Here is a 17,501-nt window from a genome sequence, read left to right as displayed (position 1 = left end):
TTATGGTCCCTTCAGTTCAGCAGCATCCATCTCCTTGTATCTTGCTCCATGGGGAGCCAACGAATTCCCACATATGATTACTACTCTGCTCCTGAAATAAAGCGTTTTGCTCCCTTTCTCCTTCGGATTCACCTGAAGTCTATGCTTTTCCCCCTGACATTCAGATCCAAGTTTGCTCAGCCTCTCTCTCACAAGTTGCCATGATCCAGGAGGCTGTAGGCTTTATTTACAGGTATCCAGAAAACACACACTGGAGTCCACATCACCAACAGGAACTGGAGATGGAGTAATCAGGCTTAAAAAGGACTCCTGAAACCCATGCAGACACTAGGCAGAAAGTGAAGAAAAGCTGTACTTGAAGACCATTTATAACTGACTTTTAGCATCATCTTTCCTATAAATCTCTGCAACATATTTTCTTTCTCTTATCTCAGACTGAACACTGGTGTTACCAGCTGCCCCGAATTAGAGACAGGCCCTCTCACCCACGCTCATGGCTCAAAATCCTCAGCAACATGCAGAATCACAGATTCACACAGGCTGGCAGGCACCCCCAGAGATTGTCTAGTCTCTCAGACCACATGAGAATTTGGCTGCTTTATAAGACATTCACAAGGGATCTTTTCCTTTGGAGATAAAGTCTTCATTTTCAGCTGGTCTCTCTAAATCTTACTAGGACTCATGGGAGGGTTTGATTTTTCTTTGCGGAGGGCAAGCTGGTAGTAGCATCAGAGCAGGACTACACCTCGTATCTACATGCTCACCTTACCTGGACAAAGTATTACCCCAATAACACTAAAAAAAAAAGTTACATCCACCACTTGCATAACTGTGCAGGAACCTAAGCTCACTTATTAATTGCCAAGATGGCAGTAGCTCTTCCACATACATTCTGGAAGCACATACAGCCAGGCAGCTGATTCCACCTGAGCAAGGCTGAAATTCATTGATCTCCAGTTCAGAAACAGGAGCATGCACTTTCATTACATGACGCTCCCCCCACAAAGCATTTTGCACTCCTCTGTGTATGATGGAACTCACCAGCTCCAAGCAAAATAATTCAAGAATAAAGCAAGGCCAGGCCCACGGGTGAACAATGCTTTATTTAATATTAGTTAAATCACTAGATGTTGCCTTGTTCAAGTCTTACATGCAGGTAAGTGGCATAACACCTGGCTGATTCTCCAGAGAGAAAATGTCTTCCTAGATTACATTAAAAAAATTAACATTTGCATTTTAAAAAATTACATTTTACATTAAAAAATTGAACATTTTCAATATTATCATTGTACTTTTGTGCCAACTGCCAGCTATTTTACAAATTACAGCTGCAGCCCAGGAAGTAAGTTTTTATCATTGCCCTTTCATAAGTATTAGTAGATGTAGCTTTTCTGTCTTGAGTATTTGATGCAATAAACTCTGAAACTCTTAAATAAAAAGCATAAGAAATACCAGATTTTCTCCCATTTTTAAGCTAGACAATGTATTTCAATCTTTAAACATTCAGGATTCTGACAGTGTTATTTGCTACACAACTACTTTCTTTTAAAGAACAGTGTAAGGTATAGTTTACATTGAGGATTAGCAGTTCTGTACAATCTGAACACAAAATGAACCATTAGATAATATTAAAAATATTTTGTCAAGATCTCCTGTATTGGAAGTACTAATTGCCAATGGAGCTTGTCAGATATTTCTGACACACCAGCGTCTTTTCAGGCAGGAAAAATAATCACTTTTTGCTACTTCAAAAATAACTTTATTGCCATATCTAAGGAGCTTAGATATTCTTTAGCATTCTAAGGAATTTAGATATTGCCATATCTAAAAAACAACTTAGGAGTTAAAACACTATAGCTAAACATAGAACTAAACACTACAGTTGTAGTGAACAAGCAATGCTATGTGAGAAATTAAGCTGAAATTTTTCTGCATTTCCTTATACCAATATGGACATAGACCAATCAAGTGCACTGGTCAGTGCTGAAGGAGGCCAGTCACCAGCTGACAACGAATACTTGCATTAGGATCAAGCCCTCCAGCTGAAAAAAACTGTGAGGTGATACAAATTGGAACTAATTTATTAAGTCAAAGAGAATTTGTTACTGTTTGAAAGAATTTGTTACTGTTTTGTTTCCTGTGGCAGGAAAGCATTCCACAAGAGAAGAGGACAGGAAACAGTGCAGCAGATGCAAATCTGCATGCATTTGTCTCATCATTACAGACAAAACCTCATTTTTTGCTGCATCCTAGAAAAACTATGGTCAGACTTCAGAAGATTCTGGTGTACATTCACAACAGTGTGCATTAGTGAGGATCTCAAACAGAATCATCATCTGCTCCAAAATGAAGAGCCTGGAAGTTTCTTTTTATCATAGTGTGGGACCTAAGTATCACCTTAACTAGGTCCACAGGTATATGAAATTAAAAAAAAAAATCTTATAAATAATTATTTAAAGCTTAAGTATGCCATGCCCTATTGGGAAAACAGGAAGCTAAACTGAGTACACTGTAAAAAAACCAAAACAACTGCAGTATGTGCAGCATCACAGCACTACGAAGTTGGCCTACGTAAACCTGCTTTTGCACGTTTTAAAATATTGATCCCCTGAGGCCTGCTTCAGTTAAAGCTAGACTGAAGACATTATGCACTTATAGGAAGAGGGCCCAGGTAATAATTCCTTTTAGCCTGGAAGTGAAGTAAAACAAAATAAAAAACCACAAAAACAAACAAAAAACCCAAAACCAGACAAACAAAAAACCACAAAACCAACCAAACAAACAAAAAATCCCCAAAAAAACAACTACCTCTCACTGCCACATTAGGCAGGTTTATAGCAGGAAGTGCTGCGAGATGGGGAACAAGAGTTTCGTTCCGAGGAAGCTGTGTGACACTACTTAATAACTAGAGAAACTATAGTGAAAATTGAACACAGCAAAACCTGCTGGACTAGAAAAGCTTCTGCCTTCAAGCTGAGGGCAGAGTAGCTTCATCTGCATTCCAGGAAAACTGTGCCTTTGTTTCAGCAGTGGAGAAGAGACAGCTTTCCTATTCCACAAGCTTCACGCAAATAAAAAAACATTTTACTGTATTCTAGGAAGTCAGCAACGACATGTAAGTGTGTATAGTTCCTAGCTCACTCAACTTTTATAACCACTGTAGGAAGGGTACAGACTTCAGGAGACAGAAAAAACACTCTCACTGAAGTTGCTTCAGCTACTCTGGTAAAAATAAAAGTATCTGAAATTAACTGATGCTATATTTAAGTATCAATCTACCTAACTTTAGACCAAGAAGTAAAAAAGTCATTCTCTGGAAACTGAAACTGAAAATTGAGCATTAGACCTTGTTAAAGCACAAACATCAATAGCCTGCACCTAACAGGCACACTTCATAGCTCATTGTAAAATCGAGCTATGGCTTCCAGAGCTTGAGGAGGCCATCCTCACTGTAAGTGGCAATCAGGTTCTGGTGGGGGTGATGAGCAATGCCAATGACATCCTTTTCATGAACCTAGAGAATAAGCAGAAAGATGCATCAGGATATTCTTCCTTTACCAGCTTCACACCAAATATGCTCTTCAAACAAGAACTAGAGGAAAGCTGGACTGAGGTTTAACATGCTTTGTGCATACAGCAAAAGCAGAAGAACATACTCCCCCAATATTAAGTTCCAGTTGCAAAGAATTTTTGTAATAGCAGGTACTTTTTGTTGGGCGAGGGAAGGTTCAGTGAAGGTTTACACCCACCAAAATCCATGATGTCTAAGTGTTCCCCATTAAATTTAGACATTCAAGCTGGTATCCCTCTTTAGTTTAATCCAAGGCAAGTTTAAGCCTGACAGCTTTAAATGTGACAGCTTGGTCAGATTCTCTATCAGCCAGAGCCCAGGTCAAGACACAGTCTAGTTCAAATAAGCTTGAACCAATTCACTCTGGCTTGGTGGGTAAGAATTCTCATAACTTTTAAAAGTAAAATGGTTCTAAAAAAAACCTAAAGACATTCTACAGCCAAGTGTTCTGGAATGAGTTTGTTACCAATCGTGGCTGCTAGAGGTGAAAGATTCCTTGATACGAGACTTCTTATGGACTTCATAAATAATGAACCTTTAGATCATCCTTGTGTTTAGAAGTCTGCAAAAGCTCAAAGCTAAGAACTTACAGTCAGAGTTCTCTCCAGCTTGCCGGTCACTGTGCTAAAGCAATAGAGCACAAAATCTTCACCAACACAGTAGATCCATTCACCACGAGGTGAAAGCGCACAGCAGACAAAGTCACCACCTTCTCTCTTACCGGAGCTAAAGCTTCTCACAATCTGTAAAGATACCCCCCCAAAAATATTGGACAGGATTAAACCACAGCACATCGTTACTATGTTCAGGGCAAAAATACTTAGGTAGTACTAGGTCTGTTTAGAACACAGGATCTCTCCATAGCTGCAATAACTTTATACAAGTCAAGCTGTTCTTTAACCTGGGTACAGAATAGCTTGTCATGAAAGCAAACTGGAGAAATCAGGTTTAACCCAAGGCTAGGTTATTAGCTAGGGTTTTAGCATTCTTAAAATGACTGAGATAGACTTGAAAGGACACCAGTAAGATCACATACCTGTCCTTGCATATTCATAATGACGACTGTATTCGATCTGTTGCAAACAACAAAGTGTTCTGGGTTTTTAGGCAGCAGAATGACACTGTTCACAGTAATGTCTGTCCCAGCAGTACTGCCAAGAGATTTGAAGGTGTTTGAGCACTCCGTCGTCTTCACATTCCAAACCTAGTATGAAAAATAAATGTAAAACCAATTAGCTTTAAAAAAAGTAAACAAAAATAAACTGATACAGGATTCAGATTTTTTAAGGCTCCTGAAGGGAAATATGAATTCCAAAAATTGTAGTTTACAGCCGATTTAAAAAAAAAAATTATCACATCTACTTTGATGTGCAGACACCATGAACGATTTCACTACAACTGAACTGAAAGTGAATTTCCATTATCCAAATTCGGCCTGGCTCCCTTTCACTAAGCATATTCTCTGAGGGGTGAGTCCAGACTTGCTTTCTGGTTTTATCTGGTATCTGTGAATATACATGCAGCCTCTGCACATGCAATTTGCCTTACACAAGACAGACATGAAAGTCACTGAAAAAGCAAAGCCTCACTGATATTGGTGAAAGAGATGTCCCAGCTTAGAGCTGCTTCAGGCTCAACACCAGGCTGTTCTAGCTGTTTAGAAAGAGGAAATGGAACTGCTTGTTTAATATTTAACATAAAATGTAACTCACCATCTGTGGAATACGTTTGCTGTTTACATACTATCAAAATGAAAGATACCACCTTCTTATGCTATTCCCATGATTGAGGCAGTCTAGCAAAGAGTGCAAGTTTGAAGTACCACCCCATTTAATATGAGCAAAATCTATCACACTCTCCTAGGCCACATCTATAAACTGGATCTGTTTACCCGCGCCCCCCCCCCCCCCCGCCATGCACTGCATCGATGCCCTACTTAATGTAGCTGTTTCTATATTCATTTATTTATTATTAGTCAGTAATGCCCTGTACACAACAATGCTTTACTCCTCGTAACTACTACAGAATGAGTAGTTCCACTCTTTGCTGAGGCTAGAAGCCAAAACTATCACTTTTACAATCAGTTTCATTAATGCTAGGTTACCTAGCTTGCCCAGAAAGGGACTCCTAAGCACCAAGAAATAAACAGGTGTCCAACACAGTAAGTAAGAAAACGCCATTATTTCAGACAAGGGAATCCCCACATTCTAGAACAAGAGGTGTCATAGTCAATTCTATTTCTAGAATAAAGCAGGAACGGGCAGGTAAGTACTGCACTTATGTCCTCCTTTGATAAATACAGCAGAAACATGCTCTGCAGCAGTCTGTGTGCACAGTATGAAACTTCATCAGCTCTCACAATCTACAGCAAAGGTCACAAGCAGAAAGACTTATTATTGCAGACAACCCCAAGTCTTTCTCCAATGACTGCAACAGTTATAACAAATCAGCCACAACTTGCAAAGAGTCTGAATGTGTTATTTACAAAGAGTAAATGCTATCTTACCTTCACTGTGCCATCAGAGGATGCGCTGATAATATAGTGGCCGTCCTGGGTAAAAGTAGCTTCATTGACGAAGGAAGAATGACCACGGAATTCCTTTAAAGTTTTCCCAGATTTTAAACCATGAATCCTGTCACACAAGAGAGGTCACAGCTGGGTGAGAAACTGAGGTAGTCTGAACCGCCCTCTGTCTTCACCGTATTTTAAATCTGAGATACCTTTGATAGGCAACAATAAAAAGTGCCAAAAATCCGCAAGCCATCCGTCTTTATCACAAGCCCCTTTCATCAAAGACATCATGTGTTCCTGTGAAAAGCTTAGGGAAATACCATCAACCTTCAGCCTCAAGGACCTGTATGTAATATACACTGTACATATCAGAAGACAGGGCTATGAAAGGGGAAACTATGAAGACAAAACAAAACTTACAGAATTAAGTCTGGAAGTCTCTAGTCCAACAGACTCCAACTTTAAGTCAGGTTGGCTTGCTCAGGGCCTTGACCAAGGCCTTAATCCAGTTAAGAAAAATTATTTCCTTACACCCAGCCAGAATTTTTCTCTTTTGAAGCTGTTGCCATTGCCTCTTACTGTGCAACTCTGCAAAGAGTTTGCTCAGTCATCTAGAAGGAAATTATACTGCTAATCTGTATCAGCCTTAAATTGTAGTACCTACTGGCTACAGAAATAGCAGTTTGAAGCCTTGAGAATGAAATTCCTTATTCCATTTGAAGCTTGCTGTACTTGATTCAACATCCAACCTTACATAGTTTCAATTAAAACGCTTATGCTATAGTTCATATATATAGGATTTAAACACATTAACATCTCTCATTAATATGTTTTGTAAAGCGTTCACTGTGCAGTTGCCTCCAGATCCACATTTCTTCATTTTCATCTAAAGCAGTACCATTGATACCATTGGGTTTTACAGCACAGGCAGGAGCCTAAAGCTATTAAACATATTACATAATCCCATTCAATTAAACATAAAATATATACAGTCATCAAGCACTGATCAATCTGATTCACAACGCAAGTTCCATATCCTGCAACTCGATTTTGAAAAATGAGGAAGCTGGAAACCTTGACAAACCAGACAGATGGACTGAGAGAAACCTCATGATGTTGAGAACAGATTGTTACAGAACCAACTTCAGGCATCGGAATCAACTAGGGGCTGACCAGCTGCAGAGGAGGTCTGCAGCAAAGGACCCGGCAGGTCTTGGGGAGAGCAAAAGTGAAAGCCAGCAGCACGCTGTGGCATTGAGGAAACCCACCCACACACCAGACGCATTAGGAGAGGCACAGTCTGCAGATCAAGGTTCCCCCCCCCTTGGCAGAGGCGTAGCCACCTCTGGAGGACTGTGTCCAGTTTTGGGCCCCCACTAAGGGGCCACTAAAATGGCCAGAGGGCTGCACCACATGATGCATGAGAGGGCTGGGTGTGTTCAGCCCAAAGAACTGAAAGTTCAGGAGCATCTAATTGCCATCTTCCTTGTAGACAAAAAAGTTACACAAATTATTATTAAGTGAGAATAACCTCAAAGAAGAAAAATAACGGTGAACTAGGCAAAACTGATATAAGCTGCTTTCAACTGCAGCAAAGAGTCTGTGTAGCAACAGAAGAGCTTTGTGGCAAACCAAATCTACCCAGCAGTGAGCAAATTCCACTCAGTAACAAGACACCAAATAGGTGCAGGATCAAAATTACTGCACTACACAAATGTTAAGCAACACTTTCCAGATGCTAAGAGCTGCAGAAACAAGGGTTTGATGAGGTTGCGCCCATCCAGTAACTTAGATCAGAATAGAGTTTCAGTATTTTTGTGTGTATTCACTAGTATTAAAAGTTCAAATTAATTTTCATTCTTGCTTTTATCCACCCTGGAATGATCCTTAAAAAAAAAGATATCTAAAGTCCTTACTAAACACCTGAAAAATTGTAACTACGTGGTTAACATCACTACCTAGCAAGTTTTCACAGAATAAATGGAGTCAGGTTCTTCTCAGAGGTGCACAGCTAAAGGACAAGAGGCAAAGGGCACAAGTTACAAAGGAAAAAAAACAAACCAAAACAAAATGTCTTTCCTTATGTCCAAACAGGATTTTCTCCAAGAGGGTTTTACAGCCCTAGGACAGATGCCAAGAGAAGCAGTGGGGTCTCCACCCATGGAGATTTTGAGAACTGAGCTGGACAAGACCCTGAGCAAGCTGTCCTAACTGAAAGGCTGGTTGTGCTTTGAGAAACATATTGGACTAGAGACCTCTAGAGGTACTTTCTAAATTAAACTATTTTATAATTTATGCCTAGTCTGCCTCACACACGTTGCACAGACACGAGCTTCTTAGAGCACAGATGCAAGCCTAGCCACCTTCATACCTGTCCCACAACAATCCATTGCATTATCATGTTGTTGCTTAACGGAATATCTGCACTCCAGGTAAGCTGCAGTAACTGTATGCATGCAAGTGTTAGCCGTGGAAAGTGTCAGGTAATGCCAAGTCTGTTCAGTTCAGCCCAGCCACATTAAGAGGGATGTACTTCGTTGGATTTTCTGCAGACAGACCTCATATCCAACCACTGTAACTGAGCTGACACACTATCAACTTGCTAAACTACACTAACTGCATTGCGTACTAAAGCAACTCCAAAGTTTGTAGAAAGACTCAACTCCCATTCTTGGGTTCACAAGATCTCAGCCTATGGGCCTTCAACATCATGAACAGTTTCACTGCCCAAAAGGAATGCCACAGACATTGGGAAACTGAACTACACAGATTGTTTAGAAAAACCCACAGCTCATATCCCAACATAGTGCTGGTGCTACACAGCAAAGGATGGTTTGCATAACAAATGTAAAGAATTCCCATGCTCAAAAGCAGAACTGCAAAGACAGCCTGGAGAAATGAGAATTGTCTTTTGGGAGTGAAGAGAAAAATAATCCTGTCTCTATGGCTCTTTTTCATCACTGAAATAAGTTTTTTTTCTCTTGCCAGCATAAATGTATAAACCATCTGGCCACATGATTTTTCACTAACAGATTCCAAAACAGCAGTACATGTCAGAGAATCACAGAATAACTTAGGCTGGAAGAGACCTCAGAAGACCTCTATTCCACTGCTCTCCTCAAAGCAATGGCAACTTTCAAGTCACTCATGTCTTGTTCAATTTAGCTTTGAAATTCTTCAAGGGCTGAGATCTCCTCCTAGCCTGACCCAACTCTCTCAGCATTGTCCAAGCACTGCTCCTTTCTCAAGGGAAAAAAAAAAGTTTTTCCTTATATATAATCAGAATTTCACTTCCTGGAGGTTGTCTCTTGTAGGAACTGTGCACTTGAGAAGCGTCTGGCATTGTCTTATCTATGACTACCTCTAGATGAGGCAACTAGGTCCCTTCTCAGCCTTCTTTTTCCACGCTGATCAGACCCAGCTCTCTTAGCCTTCCTTTATACACCATGTACCTCTGAAGAGACACATCAAAAACCAGCACCCTAAAGCACAGGAAAGGCTGTACTGCCATTTCCAGACACAAATTGCAACTCCTGTTCTTGAAGCTCTCAGGGTCCATCAGTCTGGCTGTCTTCCAGGGTTGGATCTCTAGTATTCCATGTCAGACTGCTGGGAAGAATAGATGCCCAAATACCAAATATTTTCTTTGGGTCCTTCTTCCTCTTGTTTCCCACTCTAAAGAGAGTTCTCTGGATCCAAGAGAGATAGAGGGGTGGATCTGGAGGCTGGGACTACAGAAATGGATTCAGGGTATGAGCTGGGACAGGAACCCCTTTATGGTAAGGGCTGGTAATGCATGACTTAGGGAACAGCAACACAATGCAAAGTGATCATCCCTGAATGTGTAGGGATGCACCTTCTCTCCTCTCACTCACATGCAGTTCACAGGGACACAGAGACCCTTATTCAAGCCCATGGGAGACCGACGACGATTGCTAATTGAGATTCCCAAGAACTTTCGGACTTTTGGAAGTTTTGCTCTATTCAGCAACTATCAGGAGGAAGCAGAGAAGATGCATCAAAATACTTAAAGCTGCTCTCAGAGATTTCTTTAGATAGTAGAAAAAGAAGAGCCCATGATAGTGCTTCACAAGGAAAATAAACTGGATGGAACCAAATACTGTCATGTCATCTATTAAAGCTAGTGAGTATGATTAGGCTGTTTAAAAAAATATCATCCTGCTATCCACAGATCTTTTTTATCCTAAGCTTATTATAAAAAAAGTTGGTTTTGAAGGTTGACACACCTGTTTAAGCTAGGAGTCTCCCAGAAAGAAAATGTGCAAGGTCAATGTAAATGACAATAGAGCAGAAGAAGTACTTGCCCCCTAGCCCTGGAATAATGCAAGTTAAGCAAGGTGAAAGGTCAAACTTTCAAACTGGTCCTCTCCAACCCTCAGCAGTCATGCTCTCCAATTAGTATTAAAACGTAATGCAAAAGGATCAAATCCCAGGTCAAATAAATCTATATTCAAAAGTTTTAACTGCTTAATGTGAAAATTGTTTTGTTTTCTCCTGCACATTCTCAGTTTATTTACCTGATTGTCTGATCAAAAGAAGCACTAAGAATTTGGCTGCTGTCCTTAGAGAAACTGAGGCACGTAACACCTTTACTGTGTGCTCGTTCAAATCTTCTCAGACACTGACCACTCTGGATTTTCCACACCTGGAGAGGAAACAGCAAAGGAAGTAGAGGTGGTTACTTTGTTATGAGATCACAGAAGCCTAAACATCAGAGCCAATACGTATCTGCTTCTGAGCCATGCTAAACTTCATTTGTTTTTAAATGGAATTGCAACATTACTGCAATTGCAAGTGAATCTTTCAGGTCACCACCTCTACCATCATACAGTACAAAAAGATTTGTACCTTGATCTTTCCATCTTGTGCTCCAGTTGCTAGCATTTCTGTATCTCTACTGAAGCACATGCACAGCACTGCATCATCCATCATCATAAAATTATCTTGTGCCTGGTACTTCAGATCCTAAATGAAAGCAGAAGATCCACCAGTCAAAACAGTGAATTCAGTGAAATATATTTTAAGGCAAAGTGCAAAAGTACTAACAATTTTAAGTTATAAAATATAACTGAAGTTATCATCAAGCAGACCTCACAGCCTTATAACAACAGGGAAGTGCTCTTGTCAACCATTTTAGAGGCAACAATGATGATCCAGAAAGGTAAAAAAACATGTTATTGCAGAGGAAAGTCTATGACAAACCAGACAATTAAACCCATGTAAAGATGCCAGACTGACATTTGAATCACCCAAGCAGACATCCTTTTCAGATTCACAGTCCCCTGAGAAATAAAAGCAAACAAAGTATACTCTCAAAGAATAAAACCAGGTGCTCTGGCCAATGAACTATCCATGTGAAATAAGGCACAACTTACCTTCCTAATCTTTCCAGTAGTGAAGTTCCATACTTCAATAAAACCATCCACAGAGCCAGTAACCAGATACTGTCCATCTGGGGAAAATCGAGCACACTCCACATGCGACTTCTGCCCAAACTGTTTTATAGAAAAATATAAATTAAGCCTAATAAGTAATTTAAAATAAGCAACTCATTAAAACAAAACTGTAGCCTCATTTTGGTGCCAAAAGTACAGTACTTGCTAGAGGTATGCATTCGCAAATTTAATGTTAAGGTACAAAAAAACCTGTCAATACCTACATACTAGCACTTCAAGAACAAACAAAACACCCCCTCATTTTGATCTGGTAATATCTGTGAAACTTACATCAAACACTCCAAGCTTACAGCAGCAGTTGGGTTGGTTGTCTTCATATTTTTGGTTTTTGCAGTGAATTGTGTACGTTAACAAACACCTTTCCAGTACCCAACATATATATCTAGCAGACTTCAGAAATTCCTGAAGTAGTTCAAGTTGCCTCACTTGGAATGATGTTTCTCCAGTGAAATTTTCACAGAGAATGTTTGGTATTTTTTATATACAATTTTTAAATTTTTTAAATTTTTAAATACAAGTGACCATGACAACTGAGTATAGAAAAAAGTTTTCACTAATCAATACAAAAACCCAAGATCAGTAAACAAAAACAAGTTCTAATAAAGCATTTTTACCAAGCTGCTACTGAACACAACAAATTGATTTCACAAGTTCCAACTCATGAGTTACGAAAAACATTATCTTCCATTCATTGTGAGAACTGGTAGAGCTACGACAGTGAACTAACACTTCTCACTGTACAGAAATGCTTGGTGAAGTTGGAAAGCCTTCACAGGCGGAAACTGCCTATTCCATATTGTGAGTGCTGCAAGACAACTATGTCATTACAGCACAGTTTTCTTTCTCTTTTGAAATCTGTATGGTAAAATCCTTAAAAAGGAGATACTGATCATATTAATAGACCTGCTATGTAGTAGTTCATGTAGTAGCAGTAAGTGATTCAACAGAAGCTAATATGGACGCACAGAAGTTTAAGACATGAGTATTTCCTTGCACAAATAAAGAAGGGGACTAAGCAAACAACTTCTGAAAACTGAATGATTCTGAACTGTGAAGTCAAAGAAACAATTAATACATTTATTATATTCACAGATAGCGTAAGCACCCAATCTTGTTAAGGGACATCATTTCAGGCTCTCATAAAAAGTCTCCTGATGAGATAAAGCATGGAGAAGTTGTTAAAAAAAAACGGGGGGGGGTGGGGGGGGGGATGACTTACAAAAAAAAGATAACAGAATTCAGACGGTTTACTCTGTCTCCCAACATAAAGCCCAGGAAGGAACAAGCAGCAGTAACACACATAAAAGGAAACAAAACATCACCTTAATATGTCTGCTCAGCTGTGTGGGGAACTTTTCTTCCTCTACGTCTTTCACAGCTGCTTTGCCTCTGAACAAGTCGATTGTCATACCAGGAGGAAGCAGGCCCTGATGCTGCTGCCATTTCAGTGCCTTTTGAGGAGCAGAAAGCCATACAGTTCGGTATTGGTTAACATACATCTTCCTCATCAAAACTTGCTTCTAATTAACACAATACAGCAATAGTTTCTCGTACCCTTACAAATTGTACACCTCTACTGTGTGTTTGAGATGCATACACTGCAAACAATTACTTGAAACAAGACTTATTAGATTATGCTTCCTAACTCACGACGACAAACAGAACAGAATATTACCCCAAAATTATTTTTGCAAGTGAGAATGACTCAGGCCCACCCTTCTTGTTCTACCTTCACTACGCAGTATACAGTACATACGTACACAGTGTGAGTTTAATTTTGCGTTAATTTAAATTACCCAACCTGTTGTCTATTTGCCTAGAACTGCATACATTAAAATTAAAAATGATACATAAGCTTTCTTGGAAGGCACAAGTGAACTTCATTCAAAAGACAGAAGCTTAGACAACCCCTTCAGCAGAGAGCTGCCTTCAGTCACAGGACACACCTGTTATGCCGAGAAAATGAATACATACTCTAAGTATGCCAAATATGGCAAATATGGCATACTTAGAGGCTTAAAAGGTGAGGTGTAAGCCATAAAACAGCAAAATACATGAAAGACTGTCTGCATAGAGTATCAATGAATACATTCTGAGAATCAAAAAACAGTTGTAAGTACAGCAACGGAAACTGTGTGTTAGTATGTACTTTGAAAATAATCTTCTCTATGGGCTGAGTATTTATTCTATGGGAAGAAATCTATCGCTGGAGTGCTGACTTTTCCTAAAACCACTAAATCCTTGCCACATGGAGAAAACATCATTTTTAACTATACCATACGTAAGTGTGCAATATTTAAGATTTACTTTTATGGCATTGGAGAATCAACTACATCAGTTAGTTGTATGTGGCAAAGAAACTGACATATCTACTAAAATATTTTTCAAGAATTACCTGCCCCAGCAACGCCATAAGACGAGATGGAGGTACCACGCTGACTTCTCCAGCTAAAGCTTGTGCAATAGCAGCTCTCCGCTTCTCTTTGCTACTTCCATCTGGGTATGCCTAGAGAGAAGTTACTTTTGTTAAGTGATTCGTCTAAACTGTTTTCCGTAAAAACATTCATTGCTCTGAATTGAAGTCCCTTCCAGATAAATTTTCTATTAGGCCTTCAAAACAGCCCTTCTCTTTAACACCAACCCTTGAAACATTTGGGATATGCTTTCACTAAAAATGCCTCACATAATCAGTCAGAAATAATGCCTTGCTATTATTGTTGTTATACAACAGCAATTTTATTTACAAAATGTACACTTTCTTCTGCATATATAAGACAGGAAAAGCAAGAAACAGATGTCATCCTGTGGCAGGATAGAGGTATAAATCCCCAACTTCCCACCTGGACTATACTTCAAAACCACTGCTCTGCTGCCTCACGATCAAGTGTTACACATCATTTCCCAAACACTCCATAAAACGTATAAAATCATCAAACTGGGAAGCTGCATGCTCTCACTCCCAGAAAGGAAAAGAAAAGATGTCACAAGCCGTTAGCAACTCGGACCGATGCTAGGGAGGGGTCAAGCAAGATAGCATCATGAGGTCCCTAGGAAGAGCGTAACATACCTCACGAGGATCAAAGTAAGATCTGGCCAGAAGGTTTTCGAGGTGAATGTACCGCTCTGGCTGAGTTTGCTTTAGCATGATCATGGGATCTGTTTGTCTCAGGAGAGACCTGGCAGCACCTAGTTCCCGGAGCTCAATCAACTCCAGCACAACCTGCATCAAGAGACAAACATTTGCATCAGCAAAGAGCAAGCGGAGAACTCCGCAGGAGCTTCCACCCAGACCACAAGAGTCCGTACACAGCCTGCACTCGCTCACCTGCTCGTAGAGATCAATGAGGGTCTTGTCGGGCAGCTTCAGCGACTGTATGGCTTGCAGCACCGTGTCCCAATGCCCGCTGTTGATGTCAGCCACAAAGCTCTCAATACTGTCCACAGTGTTGAGGGACACAGTGGTTTCCTCCTGAAGGGTGGCGAGGGCTCGGTGGAGGCTGTTTTCCTTCAAGTACTGCATGATCAGCCGGATCACACTGCAGGGGAAGGGCGCGCAGTCACCACACCAGCCCCAGGGGCTACCCCCTTCCCCGCGCTCCTCCCCAGCCGCCGCAGCCCCGTCCCGCCCGGGTGCCCAGCCGCGCCGGAGCGGGCACCACCGCCGCGACGGCGGCCGCCCTCATGCCCGCCGACCACCTGGGGACAAACCCTCCCCCACGGCCACGCCGCCCCACAACGGCTCCCGCGCCGGCCCGGATTCACGGTCCTCTCCCGGCACCACCCCGCCGCCGGGACCGGCACCGCCGCCGGGACCGGCACAGCCACCCCTCCCCGCCGCCGCCACACGCACTCGGAGGACTCAATTTCGATCGACATCTTGAGCCGCCGCCACCGCTCAGGAAGGACGCTTCTCCGCCTCCGCCGCGACCTCCGGCCTTGCGCTCCGCCACTTCCGGTCCGCGCCACGCCGCCTGGCACCGCCCCTTCTACCGGACGCGGCGCTCACGTCACGGGGCGGAGGGGGCGGGGAGACGGCGACGGGCATGCGCGCCGGGACATCCCCGCCCCACGGCGGCGGGGCGGGGGGGTCGTGCGCCCCCTGGCGGCGGCGGGCCGTCACCGCGGGGGGTGCCGGGGCCTGCGGACGGGGCGGGGCCCCGGGGGGGGGGGAGGGCGCCCGGTGCCGCCAGGCCCGCGCTGGGGCCCAGCTGGTGCCCCGGGGAGCGGGGCCCCGGGCCCGCGGGCCCGCCCTCGGCAGCGCCGGGAGACCCCGCAGCCTCCCTGTCCTCGTTGTTACACGTCAGGTAGGTAAGTTGGAATGAATATTGGGCCGAAGGCCTGTGACGTTGCACAAGCAGAACGCAGCCTTCCTGGAAGCGGAATTCCTGATGAGCCGAGTACCGTGCTGACCTGACCCGAGAGAACACGTGAGAAAACAAGCATCAAAAAGGTTGGGACCAGTATTCTCACAGGAGTGGCTGTCAGTTCTGGGAACTGAAAGGGGTTTGGTTTTTTTTCTGTCCCTTGAAATAGCAGCACTTGAAACAACAGCCGCTTCAGTGACGCAGCAAGTGTAACATCAAGGCAAGAGCACTAGTGGAGTTAACCTACATAGTTACTCTGCCAGTTTATTTTCTAGTGTTGTCTTAGAAGTATGGTCTGCACCTTCAGCGTAGGCCTTGTTTGAGTGTTTTACAGTTTGAATACAGAACCTGGGTTTTCCAGCTGGTTTCCCACAGAGCTGCCGTCTACCCACTGTCCTCCACTCCTCAAGATTTCAGAAGATTCCCTGTGGTGACACAGACATGTCGGACTGCAGGTCAGGCCTGGCATGATGTGGAACAGCTCCTTGGCCACCTGTTTCTTTGCATGGGCAGGTTTGCAGATGCAAACCAGGGATCTTACTTGCTGTTTGCAAGCCTTAAGTCAGTGTGAGCTCTGCATTTCAACAGTGTGGTTGTGTGTGAAAGAATTACACTGCATAAAGTAATATTTTATTAGTAGGGAAATTAATAGTGTGTCTTGGCTGCTTTAATTATGAACTAAGAATTGGAAAAATGCTGCTGTACCAGGCAGAGCCCTCCCGTGATGAGGGAGAACATGAGAGACAACTGTCCTTTAAACACACAAAGGGTGGCTGTGGCAGTCCGTCTGTGCCACTTGGACTCTGACCGAGGCCAAAAGTCTTCCAGCTTTGGTTAGTGAAGCTCCGGCTGATGCTAGAAGATGAGTAAAGCTGACTCTCCCTCCTGGCTGCATGTAGGTGTAGGTGGCCTTGCCAGGAAGGGAGCTCCTGACTCCCTGGGCAAGCACCGAGGATCTTGCTGCTCACATCTCCCCAGCATGGGGCGCTTCCCACCTGCTCCCAGTAAGTGCCCAGTACCAGTGCTAGACTGCCAGCACACGGGGATGTGAAATCCGCTGTACTCGGCCCCTCTTGGATGGACTTGTTCCTTGCTGTTTTTTTAGGCTTAGCGTACAATTTGCTGGATGAGCCATGGAAAATAGAGCCGTGTGTGAGAAACTGCCTGCCTCTGCCAACGAAAGCTGTTCTTCGCTGTCTCTGTCCCCAGAGTGCTTAAGGAAGTAATCCAATAGCGTAAAGTTGAAAAAATAGTGAGTGAGGCACACAGCTAACATTTTGCATGCTGTTGTTTCCTCTCCGTGATCCCAACTCATTTTTTTTTAACTGCTATTACAGAGGTGCGGGGATTACTGATGGGAAGTATCAGTTACTCGTTCTAGGCATATTTGTTTTCAATGTCAGGTGCATTTATATCTGTTGAAAGTTGTTTTGAAAACAGTTCTGATCCAGACTGTAACAAAGCAAACCCGTAAAATCCAAAGATGGCAGCTATTTTTGTGCTGGCAGCACATAGGCTTCTGGCTCAATCGGTCAGTAAATTCAGCTGGTGCTCTCCTGCCTGCCCTCCCTCCCCTG

General features: G+C 42.6%; 1 protein-coding gene across 1 annotated transcript; it reads right to left on the bottom strand.

The window, feature by feature from the left end:
• Positions 1-1,083: 1,083 nt before the first annotated feature.
• SMU1 (SMU1 DNA replication regulator and spliceosomal factor) lies at positions 1,084-15,549 on the bottom strand. The gene is made up of 12 exons (XM_072860553.1): positions 15,411-15,549; positions 14,886-15,096; positions 14,628-14,780; positions 13,956-14,066; positions 12,883-13,011; positions 11,480-11,599; positions 10,953-11,069; positions 10,622-10,749; positions 6,078-6,204; positions 4,608-4,775; positions 4,162-4,314; positions 1,084-3,514 (listed from the first exon to the last, which is right to left on the bottom strand). Exons 1-12 carry the CDS (start codon positions 15,434-15,436, stop codon positions 3,416-3,418), a joined length of 1,542 nt encoding a protein of 513 aa, XP_072716654.1. The 5' UTR covers positions 15,437-15,549; the 3' UTR covers positions 1,084-3,415.
• Between the last annotated feature and the right edge of the window lie 1,952 nt (positions 15,550-17,501).

This window comes from Ciconia boyciana, chromosome 4, assembly GCF_034638445.1.
Source record: "Ciconia boyciana chromosome 4, ASM3463844v1, whole genome shotgun sequence".
NCBI lineage: Eukaryota > Metazoa > Chordata > Aves > Ciconiiformes > Ciconiidae > Ciconia > Ciconia boyciana.
The sequence above is the reverse complement of the archived record's forward strand: the minus strand, read 5'-3'. Positions and strand labels throughout refer to the sequence as shown.